Source organism: Monodon monoceros, unplaced genomic scaffold (genome assembly GCF_005190385.1).
Source record: "Monodon monoceros isolate NGI ecotype Baffin Bay Population unplaced genomic scaffold, NGI_Narwhal_1 Super_Scaffold_3, whole genome shotgun sequence".
NCBI lineage: Eukaryota > Metazoa > Chordata > Mammalia > Artiodactyla > Monodontidae > Monodon > Monodon monoceros.
The window spans coordinates 36,347,538-36,364,930 of record NW_021703780.1 but is presented as its reverse complement, the minus strand read 5'-3'; the positions used below and the strand labels follow the sequence as shown (position 1 = coordinate 36,364,930).

Here is a 17,393-nt window from a genome sequence, read left to right as displayed (position 1 = left end):
CAGACCTAAGCAGTATCAACATTTCTGGGAAGGAATTCAGCAGGCACTCTAGCCAGTCATCTCTAAGTATGAAGAAAGCTGCCTTAAGAAAAGACAGTATGGCTACTCTGGGATATAGTGGTTGTTGCTTTTTTAACAGTTTCGGACTTACAGAAATTTTACGAGAAGATAATTCTCAGGAACTCCCCCACCCAGATTCCCCAAATGTTAACATTTTACCACATTGGCTTTCTTTATTCTCCTCTCTATTCACCCCCCTCCGTGCATGCGCACATGCGCGCGCACGTGTGTGTGTGTGTGTGTGTGTGTGTGTGTTATAGCCACAGCCCTAACCACTTCAGTAATTACCTTTTTATACTAAAACTTCAGTGTGTAATTCTTAAAATCAAGGTATTGTCTCATATAGCTACAGTACAGTTTTCAAAGTTGGGAAATTAACACTGATAAAATAATAGTTGATTTTTTTAAGTATGGTTCATAGTGTGGACATCTTGATAAATCATAATTCTGTAAGTAAAGAGTGTTGAGCAAAGTTGGTTGAATTGAGGTTGAAATGCTAGATGCTTGTTCCTCTCATGTTTCAAATATGGACTAAAGATAAATCTTCATAATAATTTTATGTAGAGTTTCTCGCCTCTGATTTTCCAGCAGCTCATTTTACAAATGGGCTTATTTCTCTTTCCTTCATAAGCCATTTTCTTAAGGCAGCTTTCTTCAACCCCCTACACACTTGGTAGTATCTACATCAACACTGATACACCCCTGAGTAATGAAAGCCTACTCATTTGGGGGCGGTGGGAGGGGCCGGGACAAGGCTTTCACTGGGCACTCTTTATCATCATGTTAAGTTCGAACTTTAGGTTCATTTAGCCTCACATCAGAAAGAGTTAAAATGAGGCACAGATGTGTTTATTTATAAGCTTAAGGATTTACCCTGGGAGTAATGAGTCAAAAGACTAAATCTTGGGTGGAAGAAACTAAGTGATAGGTAGAGAGAGGAACTGAATTAAGTTGATGCTAAATTAGAAACAAAAATAGTTTAAAAACAAATCAGCTATTTTAGCATCTACTTAGTTATGCATTCAAGCTGATTTTTTTAAAAATAGCAAAATATAAATGTTCACACATTTTCCCCCCCTTACATTAAATCTGGAGCACAGCCCACAGGATGACAATCTCTCATTGCAAGATTACCGTCATTAGGAACTTGTCCTCTGTTATAGAGATATTCTTTTTCATTATTATTATTATTTTGTTGTTGAGTACCAGTGGAGTACTAAATGTGGCCGATTCTGTTCCTGCCCCTAGAGGCTTGCATTTATAGGTCAGGCAGACAAAACAATTACAAGCTTCATAGGGGTGAGATGATTTGTGTGGGAATATTTGACTTTTTGTCTGTATGTTTTTAACAAAAAGTCAGAAAAATTGAATTAATGTCTCATTCTTCTTTACCCATGTCCTCACCCTACCCCCATACTCTTGTTTTCCATAAAGGACACCTATTTTTCAGTCGTCCTGGCAAAAAGACCCAGGGTCAAATCAGATTAACCCTTGGGCAAGTCATTGGCTTTGGAGACCAAGATATGAGGGTACAACATTATTTGAAGACTTCTGGCCTGTTCCTTCCTCCTGGCTTCTTTAAATATGTCACCAGTAGGAAGAAGTGACTATGGTCCCAAGTACTGCCCAGCTGCTCAAAACAGTTGTACAGTTTTGTAAGGCATAATTTGAAAAATCTAGGTTTCATGTAACTACAAAGTAGACTTATTACATACTTTTTAGTCAGTGTAACGTCTAAATGAATGAGTGTTCTAAGAAACTAAATGAAAATAGTATTGCCTGCCTTAGACCCAGTTATATGAAAATAAGTCTGGTTATATAGGTACTTCATGGATTCTCTCAAATTTCCCTTTTTTTGGGTAAATGAAAGTAAAGCGTGGCTGATCTTATTAGTTTTCTGGAAATACTGGAAAAGGTAGTAGAACAGAAGTTCAAGACCAGTCTTAGCACTGAGAGTCTTGGAATCCTTGTGGTCATAGAGCGTGTTTTGTGGTCACCGAACACGAAGGCATGTGGCCTTTGAGAAGTACATATTTCTCTTGGGCTTCTTCATCTTGCTCCCTCTTTGTTTGTCTCACCTCAGTAGTGATACTACCTTATTCTGTATGCTACTGATGCTATAAATGTAATATTTTTAAAAATCAATGAATTGTAATGTTGTTGAACTGTAAAATACCCAAACAGGTTATAAAAAGGAAAGATTATCTATTGAGGGTAATTTTTCAGTTACAATGAGTAACTGAAAAATCTATGGGGAAAGTAATATGGTTTAGTTGGGCAGGCAGGACAGGTCTTGCTAATGGAGAAGCTAAAACAAGGAGGTGGTGCCAGGCCAGTACCAGCTACAAAGGATGACTACTGTATTGCTAGTCTGACACGTTCTGCTGACCAGCCACCCCTCTGTAGAATTTAGCTCCTGGTGATACCTTTTAAGTAAACAGTGCAGTAGGAATGGCACTTAACAAACAGGGATGGTGGCCACAGTTTTTCAGATGAACCCAGGCGTGGTTTATGGGGTAATCACCCTCACCTGTGCCTTTTTAAAGAGACCTTTTCCTTTGCTACTGGGGGAGAAGTTATCATCCTACAAATAATCAATAAAGAAACATCTGTGGACAGATATTTCAAAATAACATGAGAGAAAAAAATAAAGCTGACTTCATATAAGTAAAATACTGTGACTACAATCCAGAGATATTCAGAGAGTTAACAGGGATAGGAAGAAAATGGTATGAGGAGTCTCATAAATCATATTCTAAGAGCAGAGGACAAATAGGGTTATTCAACAGAGATGTAGTTTAGAGAAATTGCACCACCATGTTTGGATAAGGAGATCATAAGTGAGAGGGGTGCTGCTTTTCTTCCTCACACTTGGCCCAGTATCTGCCCTCACCCTCAACCCAGAGGCAGTGGGGTCTTTGGATACATACAAAGTAGCAGAAATTCATCTTCACAGTAAGGTACCCTCATGGAAGAGCAGAAGTAGAGTCTTGAAGTGTAATAACAATTAGCGACAGGAGCCTGTGCTCCGCAACAGGAGAGGCCACAACAGGGAGAGGCCCGCCTACCCCCCCCCCCAAAAAAAAAAGTGCTGGTACAGGATAAGTGCTTTGTGTTAGTGGTTATTATTGTAATTATTACTGAAGCGTAACTTAAGGAATCTCTTGTGGCATATCTACCTATTGTGATAAGTGACCTTAAAAATAAGCTTGGACAAAAGATTACGTACCATATGATTTCATCTATAAGTCCATGTATGACCGTATAAATGACATTCTTGAAATGACAAAATTTTAGAAATTGAGGACAGATTAGTGTTTGCCAGGGAGCAAGGTGGGAGAGGGGGAGAGGGTAGTAGGCATGGCTGTAAAAGGGCAACATGAGGGATCCTTGTGGCGATGGAAATGTTCTGTAGCTTAACTGTATCAACATTAGCATCCTGGTTGTGATATTGTACTAGACTTTTGCAAGATGTTACCATTGGGGAAAACTGAGTGAAGGGTACATGGGATTTCTCTGTATTATTTCTTATAGCTACATTTGAACCTACAATTATCTCAGAGTAAATCATTTAATAATAAGAGGAAAATGGGCTTGAAAGATTCCTGATAGAGAAAAATTGGCAGTTAATGTCACGTATGTGTCTGATCAGACCGACAGACCAGTAGTAAGATTAATAAACGTGATGGAAGGAGAAATAACCTGGCCATTGACATTTTAGTGAGGTGTTCATGAACACCCCACCCCCCCACCCCCACCCCCCGCAAATTGAACCAGTTGGCGTCAAAGAGAGGAGAAAGATATAAAACAGCTTTGTTTCCCTGAAAACCCATCAACCAGGTGTTCTCCATGTAGCTTTGCTCCCCAGACTGTGAAAGGGTCTACTAATTGATATGATTGTTGGTAAAGAGATGAGATAGAAGGTAGATGAGCAACAACTTTTATACAAATGGTATTTTGAAAAGCAGGGCTAACAGAAAACAATGCGAGGATGACAGATGTGAGCTAAAAATCACCTGTTTATATGTATACAGTATAGTTCTTAAGTTCAAGAGGTACCTTTTAAAAAAAATTTTTATTTTATTTTTGGCTGCGTTGGGTCTTCATTGCTGCGTGTGGGCTTTCTCTAGTTGCGGTGAGCGGGGACTACTCTGCGTTGCGGTGCACGGGCTTCTCATCGTGGTGGCTTCTCTAGTTGTGGAGCACGGGCTCTAGGTGCGTGGGCTTCAGTAGTTGTGGCTCACGGGCTCTAGAGGGCAGGCTCAGTAGTTGTGGTGCACAGGCTTAGTTGCTCCGTGGCGTGTGGGATCTTCCCGGACCAGGGCTCGAACCCGTGTCCCCTGCATTGGCAGGTGGATTCTTTTTTTTTTTTTTTTTGCGTTACACGGGCCTCTCACTGTTGTGGCCTCTCCCGTTGTGGAGCACAGGCTCTGGACGCACAGGCTCAGCGACCATGGCATGTGGGATCTTCCCGGACCGGGGCACGAACCCGTGTCCCCCGCATCGGCAGGCGGACTCTCAACCGCTGCGCCACCAGGGAAGCCCCCAGGTGGATTCTTAACCACTGTGCCACCAGGGAAGCCCCAAGAGGTACCTTTTCGACCTTTCCCTCTTCTGCTTCTTAATCACCCCCTTAACAGAATTTATCACTTCCACATTTTATGTTCATAGTCTCTTCATATATTAATATGCTGTAGGTTTATTTGTTTATATCTTTCCTGGAATGTGGCCTCTTTGAGAGGAGAGATCATTGCCATATGTAGTTCTGATTTGCTAGTTTAAAGCCCAGTGCCTGGCACACAGCAGGCACTTGATAAATAATTAATAAAATATTGACTGTTGTCTGGGCCCTGAACAGAGTGGTCATTAATCTGGAGACGTACATAAATTAGATCAAATAAACGGAGAATCTTATTTTACTTAATGAGATTGTGATAATTATTGCAAGTGAACTTTCCTGGTCTTTTGCTTTATGTTTTTTATTCTGATGAAAAATTTCCTTAGGTTTAGAGAGTTGAGTGATCAGCAGTGAAAGGGATATCTTATAGGAACAGTTAGCAACAGTGTAGAGTCCATCAGGAGGGGAAGGGCAATCAGAAAAAGGCCAGGAAGGGCTTCCCTGGTGGCGCAGTGGTTGAGAGTCCGCCTGCTGATGCAGGGGACACGGGTTTGTGCCCCGGTCCGGGAAGACCCCACATGCCGCGGAGCAGCTGGGCCCGTGAGCCATGGCCGCTGAGCCTGCGTGTCCGGAGCCTGTGCTCCGCAACGGGAGAGGCCACAACAGTGAGAGCCCTGCGCACCGCAAAAAAAAAAAAAAAAAATAGAAAAAGGCCAGGAAGTTATTGGAAATGAGATATTTAGAGAAGTGACTTGTGGCCTTCTGGGACCAACTTCAGTCACAGGCAGTGCCATCAGACTTTAAGAAATCATGGGCTAAAACACTGATGGCTAGCTCCTCTCCTAACGTTCACCTAAGTATCCTTTCCTTGCCAAGGCACAGATGAACTATATCCTGATGTCCTGTACGGCAGGTGTGCAGTGGAGGAAGTTAGAGGAAGAACATTCCTTCCCCCACTGCCAAGGTGGTATGGGAAACTGAGCTGATTTCACAGTGCTTGCCCTTCTTCACCTGCCCTTACTTGTGCCAGCCCTCCAATCATGTGGGTTTGTCAGGGGCTTGCTGGAAGTTTAATTGCTGGTCTTGAATATGAAACAGAGGAGGTGTACAGTTAAAAAATCTCCTTCCTTACAAGTAAATGATGACATTAAAAATAGAGAGATAAATAGAAAAGAGAGGGAGAAAGAATCAGTCAATCCCAGATGGTGGTATATTCCACAGGAAAACTAACCAGGACTATCCAGAAGTCCGTGTCATTTGAATGAATGAACGAATATACGATTTGAGAGTATACGCTATTCTAGATTAAAAAGAGATTTAGACGTAAGGTCCAAATGTAACACATGCAACTTGATTGGACATGCCTTTGAAACTATGAAGGTAAGCATTGAAAACAATGGAGATAATTTGGATATGGACTGAATGTTAGATGACATTGGAGCATTATTCTTAATTTTCTTAGGTATGATATTTTAGTCATGTAAGGAAATGCCCTTATTGTTAAATATATATATATGAAATATTTTGATGTTTGCAACTTATTTTCAGATGGTTTGGTGTTGGGGTGGGAGAGATAAAGCAGTGTGACAGATAGTTCGTTAACACTTGCTGAATCTGACTGGAGTGTACACAGGTATTAATTGTACTATTCTTTGAACTTTTCTATATTTTTGAAATTTTTCAAAATAAAAAGTTGGGTGAAGACTGAATACTTTCCTCTTGGGGTTGAGAACAAGGCAAAAATGTCCTCTCTCAACTCTCCTATTCAGTATCATACTAGAAAGCCTAGCTAACAATAGGCAAGAAAAAGAAATAAAAGGCAGACAGATTAGAAAGAAAGAAAAATTGAGAGAAACCCCTTCCTTTAGAATTGTTGGGCTCTGATGCCATGATTTCATTTAAGATGATTTTATTTAATGGAGAGCTGTTCTCCCCACAGCCCATTAGCTTCTCTTACTTGATCCTTTGATGAATTCATAATTGCTTTTTTTTTTTGGTGTCAGTGTGTACCACCAAAATCAGCTTTCAGCTTCTTGTCCAGTGGGAATCAGAGGGAAAGATGGGCTATGAGGAAGTGAGAAATCTGATTCCAGTCTTTAAAACATGTCTTTGGGACGTATGGGTGCTCATTTCATGAAGGGTACAAATTATGGCTCATGACTTATGCATTTTCTGCTACTCTTTAAGCTGTCTTCCAATCAAAAAATGTCCCTACAGAAGCAGCTTTGCATTGCTGTCATGAAGATCAAAGTCAGACAGTTAGATGATAAAATTACCCTCAAGATTTCTGATGCTTTATGTCTTTTGAGCATACTGAGAAGGACAGAGACCCCAAAGTTCAGGTGTGCTCCGAAGATAATTGGTTCTACTGATTGGCCAGCCCAGGTCTCCCGATCTTGTGTTCCCAGCAGGGAGGAAGAGTCAGAGGTCTGCTGTCTTGAGGTTGTGATGGAGGAGACCACCCTCAAGAAAAGGAGCAAGCCAGAGGAAATAACCTGGAGGGATGGGGGTGGAGATGGAAGGAGAAGAGAGGGATTCGGGCTTCATAACAGTACTGCCTGGCAGTTTGAGAACACCTGACCTTTAAAATGGTTATGATCTAAGACGTGGCATCCTAGGAGTATTTCAAACTAGATTCATCTTTGTATTACATATCAAATGAAAATGAAGGCATTTTCACAAAATTTTAATAATCGGCCTCTTCCAAAGAGTCGAACTTCTTTCTCTGTGTGACAGCTTTTTTTTTTTTGCGGTACGCGGGCCCCTCACTGCTGTGGTCTACCCCGTTGCGGAGCACAGGCTCCGGACACACAGGCCCAGCGGCCACGGGCCACGGGCCCAGCCGCTCCACGGCATGCGGGATCCTCCCAGACCGGGGCACGAACCCGCATCCCCTACCACCGCGCCACCAGGGAAGCCCTGTGTAACAGCTTTTTAACAGGTGTGATATTCCAAAATAGTTGTAGGACCATTAGGAAAATAAGAAAGAAGGGGGAAATTCCAGCCAAATAAAGTGGAAGCAAAATTTTAATGGATAATGAGGGAGTTTTCTCTCCTGAAGCCTTTTATAACATACAGAGTAAGAAGCCAGAGAGTATGAATCTAATCCCTACACACACTGAAAGGACGCCTGAGGAGAAAGAGAGAGAGAAAGTACCTATAAAACACATTTTCTATTTTAAGTGTCTTTTATCAGTTTTTCCAGTGAGAGTGTGGTGTTTTTCATGGACAGAGGTTTTAGCAGCTTAAGCTTCTTTTATTTTTTATTTTTGGCTGCATTGGGTCTTCGTTGCTGTGTGCGGGCTTTCTCTAGTTGTGGCGAGCGGGGGCTACTCTTTGTTGTGGTGCGCAGGCTTCTCATTGCAGTGGCTTCTCTTGTTGCGGAGCACGAGCTGTAGGCGCGCAGGCTTCAGTAATTGTGTCACGTGGGCTCAGTAGTTGTGGCTTGCAGGATCAGTAGTTGTGGCACACGGGCTTAGTTGCTCTGCGGCATGTGGGATCTTCCCAGACCAGGGATCGAACCCGTGTCCCCTGTGTTGGCAGGCGGATTCTTAATCACTGCACCACCAGGGAAGCCCTTAAGCTTCTTATAAATGGTCGAAGGAGAGACCACAGGGATGTGTGAGGGTTCATTAATTATTGCTCTTACTGATGTTTGCACAGACGGGATCATAAATGTCAGTCTGTCAAGAGACTGTGATAGGTTCTAAAAAAACTGATTGAGTACCTCAAAAGCTGTCATAAAACCTGAGATTAAACAGATTCATCTTTCTTAGAAGTGAGGGAAGGTATGGGTGAAGTGAATAGAAGAATCTTCCTTCTCTTTGTTGCCACTTTGCTATTTCAACTCTCCTGTTCAAAACCATGAGTGTTGGCTTGTGCAGAGGGTCAGGAGCCTGCCTGAGGCGTCAGAGGGACATGGTCATGGTTAGCAGTCTCAGTTGTGTGCGGGCTGCCAGCTGCCGAGCGATGGGAGATTCAGAGAGATTGGGATTCAAACTCTGACAGGGCTGACACAATTTATTTGGAAATTTTCAGGAGAGAACATGAGTTATAAAGACAAGAACAGTGACAGTAAGGAACAAATGTGAATTTCTGTCAGAGATAAAACAGAATTTTAAAAGAAGTAGGTCTGTTGTCGTCTCCAGTCAAGTTTTCCAGTTAAACTGTGTTCCTAAATTGAAAGTCTTACCACTACTTCTCTGCTATTGGCTAGGAAAGTACAATTAGAAGACTTTCTCTCTTCAGAGGATTATATATTTTAAAAATCACTGTACTTATTTCTCTGTCACAAATAAGGCAATGGTTACTTTAAATCTAGGAAACTGAGAGATAAAATACTTTTTCTTAAGATTTTCCTTTCTCATTTAATCCCATTATGATTCTTGATCAGACTTTCCTTTGACTAGAAGGTCTGATGCGGTATCTTCCTCAGGCCGTTAAACGTAGGCAGAGGAAGAGGGGGACTGGTTGAATATCAAGAACTGTGAGCCTGGCATAGGCATGTGGGCAGCTCTTGTGTGGGTACATACGGACTAGATTATGTTCTCAAGAAAAAGCATACTGGGAAAAGGTGCTTTGTTGGCCCTTTATGAAGGACTTTAATTAGAAGTCACTCCTAACTCCTGGGGTGGGAACAGTTCCTAGCTTTGCTGCTACACTCCTGCTGCTAATGAGCATGCTCCTTGCAAGGATGCGTTTCTTCTGACAGTTAAAGCTGCATATGAGTTATTTCTGTTCATCTGTCTCTCTGCATTAAACCCTTACTAACCAAGTTCAGATTATGCAAGTAGATTGGTAGGTGTTTTCCATCATTGAGGAGTTGAAAATGCTTCAGGGTAACAAGACCTATTTACTATTTGTGAGCAAAAAGTAAATAATCAAACTTTAATTTATTCAAATATGGACAGTAGATGAAGGTTCCTTTAGTGTTGACCATAATTGGATCTTTTCCTTCTGGTGGTCCTTTTAAAATTGCCATTAAATTTGTAATTGAACAGTTGAATTATTTAGTTCATTATTATGTAATTAAAATCCCTGCCCTGGACATCTGTTTCTCTTATTTAGGCAACTCCCCACATGGCACAGGTTTCATTAAGTAATTAGCAGAGGAGATGTAAATTTCTTATGCAGACATGATGATGATCCTGTAGACAGCTATTTATTTCATCAGCTTATAATTAAAATACTAAGTTGACTTGTGAGGAAATGCCAAGGAATGGTTTGTTTCGCCAAGAAGTTACAGATAACATATAACTGGATGGCAGCATGTGGAAGGTGGTAAACAGTTTAGGGAGTTTTTCCCCCTGCCTCCTTGTGGTAGAGAGCATTAGAGGGCACAAGGATTCCTTTCCACTTAATAGACCATTGACTGAGTGAAGGATAAGTGGGCGTATTCCAGAATGCTAAAGTTACGAATCTCTTAATGTCTAGGAGTAGTTCCTTGATTCTGAAAAATAATACATTCTGGTAAACATTTCACCTGTCTTGGTTCAGACTCGTTGAGGACTGCTTCTCATGGCTCAGGCTTTCTATACATGGATGCCTTAGGTCTTGGACTTGAACAGATGCTGAGACATTGACTCTCAGAGGACTGACTAGGGCTGAGTGGTGTTCCTTTAGGATGGCCAGTGCAGTGCCGCCAGAAGCTGTTGGCAGCATCAAAGACCTCCCTAAGGACCCACTGTTTCAGGAACATCCCATGCCTCCTGCCTTCCAGAACAAATAATGCAGTTGTCTTTATATATAGTGTGGAATGGATAAAGGAAAATTTCAGGATGAGACCATGCAGACCTATTCCTTAGTTTTATTATTATTGAGTGCTCATTGGTCAGACAAGGTGGAGAATTAGAAGAAAAGAGATCAGGCCTGGACAGGCCTCCTAATTTGGGGGCGTTCCATCAGCTGGGTTGTTTGGTGATGACCAGTGATGATTATATCAATATGAATTCTGTTTCTCAGTTTTAGGAATCATATGTTAAAAAATATTGTCTTTGCATATCACTCTCTTGCTTGTTTGAAAATAGTTAGCCATGGATAACATTGACATACTGAAAGTAAATTGTCTTCTTGTAGCAGAGGCTTGCTTTAGAAATGGAAATAGATGCTATGTAGGTAGACAGCACATTTGTCAGTTTGGAGCAGATTCACTTGGGAAACAGCTTTGAATGTGAACATTGCATTTCCAGACACAAGCTCAGTTCTATGAGGTTGCAGTGCAAATAAAAGAGGGTCCGAGTCCTCTTTTATATTTGAGGTGTGCTGGCCTCGTGTCAAGACCCTCTGGATTTTAACAATTTAATAATGCAAAGCCTTCAGCCACCTTCTTGTGTGAACCCTAATCTCTCTCCTCTCCCCATCTCACCCCCCAGGGTTGGGGGATAATTTCTTATGTGGATGCTCCAGATTTAGGACCTTGTCTCAGAACAAACACCATTTTTTTGTTTCTGTTTTTACTCTAGAATTTTCTCATTACCCAATGGAAAAAAAAAAAAGTCGAAATAGGGTTATTAATACAAATAGTGCCCTTTCTGGTTTGTAAAAAAGCACCCCCCCACCCCCCACCCCCACCCCCACCCCGGCGAACAGTGTGGCCGATACCAGGTGAATTTCTTTTGTCTTCCTGCCTTGTAATGATTTACATTTAGATTGTTGCTTGTTGCTCTTATAGGGGAAGGGGAGGGGCCTGGTGTGTCTGGCTGCCTCAGTCATCACACTGACTAGGTTTAGACAGCTTTGCTCAGCAGAGCTGGGAAATAGGCTGAACTTGCTTTCAATCGTTTTCATCAAAGGCCTTGATTAGTTGGTTTGTATTGGGGGAAAATGTCATGGAGGCTGCAAGAACTAAATGAAATGAAAAATGAAGTTTACAATTGCTAAGAATGGTGCGTACCTTCTGAAAGTCAGTGCAAGGTGCGGTGGGCCGGAGGGCTGTGAGCAAACTGGTACCATTGTCACTGTCGGGGCCAGTGAGTGCTCGGGCGAAATGCAGCATTTTCTCCACACAGAGGGAGGCTGGGAAGGGGATACAGACAGCCTTCCTTGAAATACAGCCGGACTTCCCTGGTGGTCCAGTGGTTGAGACTCTGTGCTTCCACTGCAGGGGGCGTGGTTCCGTTCGATCCCTGGTCCGGGAACTAAGATCCTCCATGCTTCGCAGTGCGGCCAAAAAAAAGAAAGAAAAACTGCCAACGGTCTACCGCTTCTCACTAGAGACACAGTAAATAGAAAATCAGGACTGCCTTAGGAGAAGATTTATTCATGTAAGAAATACTGAGTTGTAGGCATAGAGGGCACATTAGTGAACAAAGCTGGTGAAACTTCCTGCCCTCCAGGAGTTTACATTCTCCTGGAGGATAATGTCAAAAGCTAAGTGCTGTGGAGGAATAAAAGGCAGGAAAAGGGAGGAAGGGAAGTGCTGCTGAAGGGGGCAAGGGTGGTCTAGATAGGGTTTTCAGGGAAGAAGACCTCATTGAAAATGTAGCTTAAAAGACTTAAAAGAGGGGATTCCCTGTAGATCTGGGTGAAGAGTGTTCCAGACAAAGGGACCAGAAGGTGCAAAGGCCCTGAGGTAGGAGACAATCAGGAGGCTAGTGTGGGTGGAGCAGAGGGAGAGAGTAGCAGGGGATGAGGGGAGAGAGATGGGAGGAGGGCACATAAGAAAGGCAGGGCCTTTCTGAGGGTCATCGGAAGTATCTGAACTTTTCCTCCAAGAAGGGGAGCTATTAGAGGATTTTGAGCAGGACTGTGAAGTGATTCTAACTTGATTTTTAACAGGGTCACTTGGCTGCTGTGTGGAGAATAGACTGTAGGACAAGGGGAAGGGCAGGGAGACCAGTAAGAAGCTACTGTATTAGGAGACTCTCTTCCAGAGGTGTTTTAGCACAAATCAGTTTGGAACCTTGGCGAGAGGTGCATCGTCAGTATGTAGTGGCAGGAATTCCAAGAATACAGAGCCCCCCAAGTGCTGGCTCTTTTCTTTTCTTTGTTTTTTTTTTTGAAAGCAAGAGTTATTTACAGTCTGCCTGTGACATGAACTTTATTGCATTTTACTTTTTTAAGATTATACAAAACACTTGTTGCACACTACATCTCCCTTCACCTGCTAATTTGGCACCAGCCCTAGGGTTGCGGTGCCAAGTCCTGCCTCTGTACCACCCCACTCTGGAGGCCATGGGACAGCTTATTTGTGAACAAGCAAGGACACTTGTTCACTCTGAATAAAGTTGGAATCATTTTCAGTATTAGAACCTGATTCTTATGTGTTTAGTTGTGCATAGGAATAGAAATGTCTTTTTTTTTTTTTGTGGTACGCGGGCTTCTCACTGTTGTGGCCTCTCCAATTGCGGAGCACAGACTCCGGATGTGCAGGCTTAGCGACCATGGCTCACGGGCCCAGCCGCTCCGCGGCATGTGGGATCTTCCCGGACCGGGGCACAAACCCGTGTCCCCTGCATTGGCAGGCGGGCTCTCAACCACTGCGCCACCAGGGAAGCCCTTAGAAATGTCTTTTTACTAGAAAAGATCATGGATCACCCATGAAACACTGACTTCAGGTATAGAATTGTGCTAAGCATGGTGACATACAGAAATAGTAGACACAGTCCCTTCTCTGGCGAAGTACAGTCTACTTAAGGACAAAGATCCAAGAAGAGATAAATAACCAATACAAGCAGTAAACAGCTAGGACCCAAAGAAGGGGCACAAAGAGAGGATCCCATTTCCAGCTCGAATGGTCTCCTCGTAGAGATGGATGTTTTTTAAAGACAGCACAGAACGGTCGTTTGTTGAGCCACCCACCCTCCTCTCCTAGCTTGGGCCTGGCTTGTTAGAAGTCAGCTCTAAAGGTGCATGCTTGTCACAATTTGTGACGTAAACCAGGCCAGTTAGAAGAACTGGCTCTTGCTCATACTGATCCGGTTCCTGGAAAAGGGCAGTAGCCTGGTCAGGAGAATGCCTTGGCTGTACATTAATCAGCTGTGCTTGCCAGGCCAAGCACTAACCCTGACCCCCAAATGTGTTGTTTTGCTCAGATTCACAGTCTGAGAATGAGGCTTCGCCAGTGAAACGGCCACGACTACTGGAGAATACTGAACGATCCGAGGAAACCAGCCGATCTAAACAGAAAAGCCGACGTCGGTGCTTCCAGTGCCAAACCAAACTGGAGCTGGTGCAGCAGGAACTGGGATCGTGCCGCTGCGGTAAGCGTCCCCCCAGTGGAGGACACAGCATGGCGGAGGCTGTGTCCTTGGCGCCCTGAGAGGCTGAGCTCCTTCATTCTTCTCCCGAGTACCTCCCTGCGAGCTATAGGTTTGGAGCTTGGGAAATCAGAGTAGAGGATTCTTACTTCTAAACACCCTTTATTTCCTCTCACACATACAGAAAAGGCAAAAACCTCCCCAACTACTCTTACACATATTTCATTAGAGTTGCATTGTCACTGCTTACTGCTCTCAGCTTCTCCCCACTGCATACTACTGTGGTTCCTTCTCATTGATGACTTATTTAGAAGTTAACCAAACCAGTGAAATTCTGAGATATGTGCCATAAAATTCAGATATTAAATTAATTTTGAATGAGCTTCTTACTATATATAATAAATGGAAGATTTCTCCCCCATATCCCTTTTAAATTAAAGTTTGATTAGAAAATTATTTTCTTTGAACCATAATTCATTGTCAGTTAACCCCTTGAAATAGCTTTAAAGTAACCTTTTCCTTCTGTATTATCCAGTGTAATACCAACTCTTGGAATTTTTGGTGGGATGTACTTTTTAAAAACTTTATGCCTGCCCACAGTGGAACAAAACTTAGAACAATCCTTCCTCTCCCTTTGACCATATACATCGTGTCACATGGAAGCGAAATTGTGTAGCTGCATTATTTAGGCTGACTTACAGTTTTCCTGTCCCTGTTTTTATTTCTTGACTTTAGAGCATAATATTGTGAAATTGTTCTTTGGGACAGAGCTGTCATCAGGCACATTGGCTCTAGCCTCTGAGAGTCCTGTATCCTTTGTTCTTAGAAGTGAGCTTTTAGAAGCTTCCTTTTACCTCTGGGATGGCCATAGATATCCTGTAAGTACTGATGCTGGTAGTCAGGACTGGGTGGTTCTCCCAGCAGTTAGAAAGTTACAGCTGCTCAAAGCTCTTCATCTTCTGAAGAGATAGCCGTCACTGCTCCTGTCCCTGAGTTATCTGCCCTGTTGGAAATGAGAAGGACAGGAGGGAGTTCCAGCCTCTCATGGAAACTGAGTTGGAACTCCGTTCCTGTCATGAGTAGAAATCTGTTTGTTACACAGTCTGGTGTGTGGTACTCGGCAGTATCAGAAACATATTTATATTCAACTGCAGAAACGGTGACTGGCATGTGGAGTCCAGGTATCACTGGACAAGTTTTTATTCTTTAGCCTGGCGTTTATTTATCCTATTAAATGCTTGTGTGAAAGTGTAAGGAGAGAGGTAGGATAAGACGTGGGTGCAGAGGCTGTCAGCAGAATTTTCAAACCTCACTTTTGTTCCTGCAATGTGATGTGGTCCAGGTGAGCCCAGAACCTTTTTCTTAGGCTGTGTCTTGATCAACCCTCCCAGCTAATGTAAAATTCTTAATGAGGTAGTGAAGGAATACTGTGGTTACCCAAGGAAACTTTGGGGTCTCATGGCTAACCAGCTGTGCCCATAGTGGTTTGTCTGATCTTTTGTGGTCTGCAAATTATTGCTTTGGTCTTCACGTGGACCCCTGGGGGCTTCAGCAGTTCAGTCTGTTACCAGTGTTGTGCAGCTTCCCTGACCATTTGCCTGTTGCTTTTGTAACACAGGCCTTTGGTGATTCCTAAATTAGAATCATGGGATTTTCCTGTACCTTACATTCTTGTTTCCTTCTTGAAAGTAACTGAATTCTGGGTATTACACAGGACTTGCCCTAGTGGATCAAGCAGTTGGTCCATCAAGTGTGCTGTCTCGCCTCTGGCAGTGGCTAATAACCTTCTCTCCTTGTCAGGCAAGCAGTGAGAATTCACAGTTTAGTGCTGAGAGATCCAGAGGTGTGGTAACCGAGTCTCCCAGTTTACCCTTCAGCTTTGATGCAAGCCACCTAATTTCCTAAGGTCTTAAGCACCAAGCTGAAAATATCTAGAAATACATGTTGGTTGACTTCATGTGCTCCTAAAGTGAAGCCAACTTGACTGACTCTGGTAAGTGCAGATTACTCTGCTGTGCTCTTCACCTCTCAGGCAGGAGGCTGGGTTTCTAAGTAAGTGCCTACTGGGTTTGCCATAGACGAGCATTCTCTTTAAATGATCTAACACGTGGTCCCTTGGCTTATGCCCAATTCTGAGGGTCGTCTTATAGAGAGATTTGATTTTTCTGCTGGAGAAGAGAGCCCTGAGCTTTCTGCAGTCCCTCCAGATGTAGCCTTCCTAGAGAGAGCTGGGAGTTCAATTGGGCCCACTGAGAGCATTATACTTATGTGCCCAGAAAAATGACTGAGTCATCTGCCACATTTTAAAAGATGAAGGACAGCAATGGGAACACACACCTCTGGGACTGTCCCTGACAAATATCTCTTGTGTTCCTCCTGCCTGTCTGCTTGGATCTCTGGGAAAAGGTGAGTTGTACAGTTATTTCCTTGAGGCTGCATGGAGTGCTAGGGAGACGTTTAACTGCCCTGAAAGGTTTTGGAAGACGGGAAACACAGTAATTTACTACTGAAAGTGAAGATTCAGGAAGGCGGTTTGAACTCAAACAGAACACTTTTCCACTGCAGAAAATCTTTTTTTTTTATATGTATTCACAATCTTTTTTTCCATTCCCCTTCCACTCTGTACAGGTTATTAACTGCTGACAAGAAATTCACATCTCATAAATAATGCTTAAGAGCCGTTGCTATATAAATTGAATGTGTTATGAATTGTGATGGGCCTTTTTGTAGCATTCGATGCCTAGAGCAGGAAGAACAGAGGATGTCATTTTCATTAATTTCTAATGAGGTGCCAATTAAAGACAGGGAAGACGCTCCAAAGGGAAGAGTGGCCAGGCTCCCCTGAATCCTCCGCCTGGGGCTGTCATCCAAACACTGCCAGCAAGCCTTCTCTAAAAATTCCATTAAATCACAGTCTCATCGAGAGCACACAGACACATTCAGCTCCCCTTTGATCTTCAAAAGAGCAATTTGTAAGGCGAGTTCTGAGCCTTCTCACATAGGGAACAGCTAGAGGTGATAGGAATTGTTAATTGCCAAGACACTCCATGGGCTTTCAATAAGGAGGTGAATTTTGAAGATGAATTCTCCTCTGCCTCGCTGTGACTAGATAACCTTTAAATCAACAATACCATAGTAACACCCTTTTCCTGTGAAATCTTTCTGGGTGCCAATCAGTAAAAGCATGTGGTGAGGCTGGGATGATACCCTGCATCCTAGTGTATCTTCAGCAGTTTAACTTCTCAAGATGGAAAACAATTGCATAAAAATGGATTTATTTGTTTCATTTTCTACTCAGTAGGCAAATTGATCAGCTTGTTGTCTTACAGGGGTCTTGTCTCTCCAAAGGCCACCTGGAGGGTGTTCTGAAATCTGGCCATCCTCATCCAATCTGGGCCACAGCACAGCCACGTGGATACTGTGTTTTCTAATCAGATCTTGCATGATGCATACCGCATGGCTTTTTAATCTCTATGCTTTGCTTCCCAGAACCACAGAATTAATTTTTAAATACCAGT

The 17,393-nt window shown here is 42.9% G+C and overlaps 1 protein-coding gene across 1 annotated transcript in view; it reads left to right on the top strand.

Annotated features, from left to right (window-relative positions):
- ZFAND3 (zinc finger AN1-type containing 3) overlaps positions 1–17,393 on the top strand; it is a 320,181-nt gene that overhangs the window by 281,409 nt on the left and 21,379 nt on the right. The window contains exon 5 of the mRNA XM_029243463.1: positions 13,711–13,878. Within this exon, the coding sequence (XP_029099296.1) occupies positions 13,711–13,878 (168 nt within the window). The remainder of the gene's footprint in view (positions 1–13,710; positions 13,879–17,393) is intronic.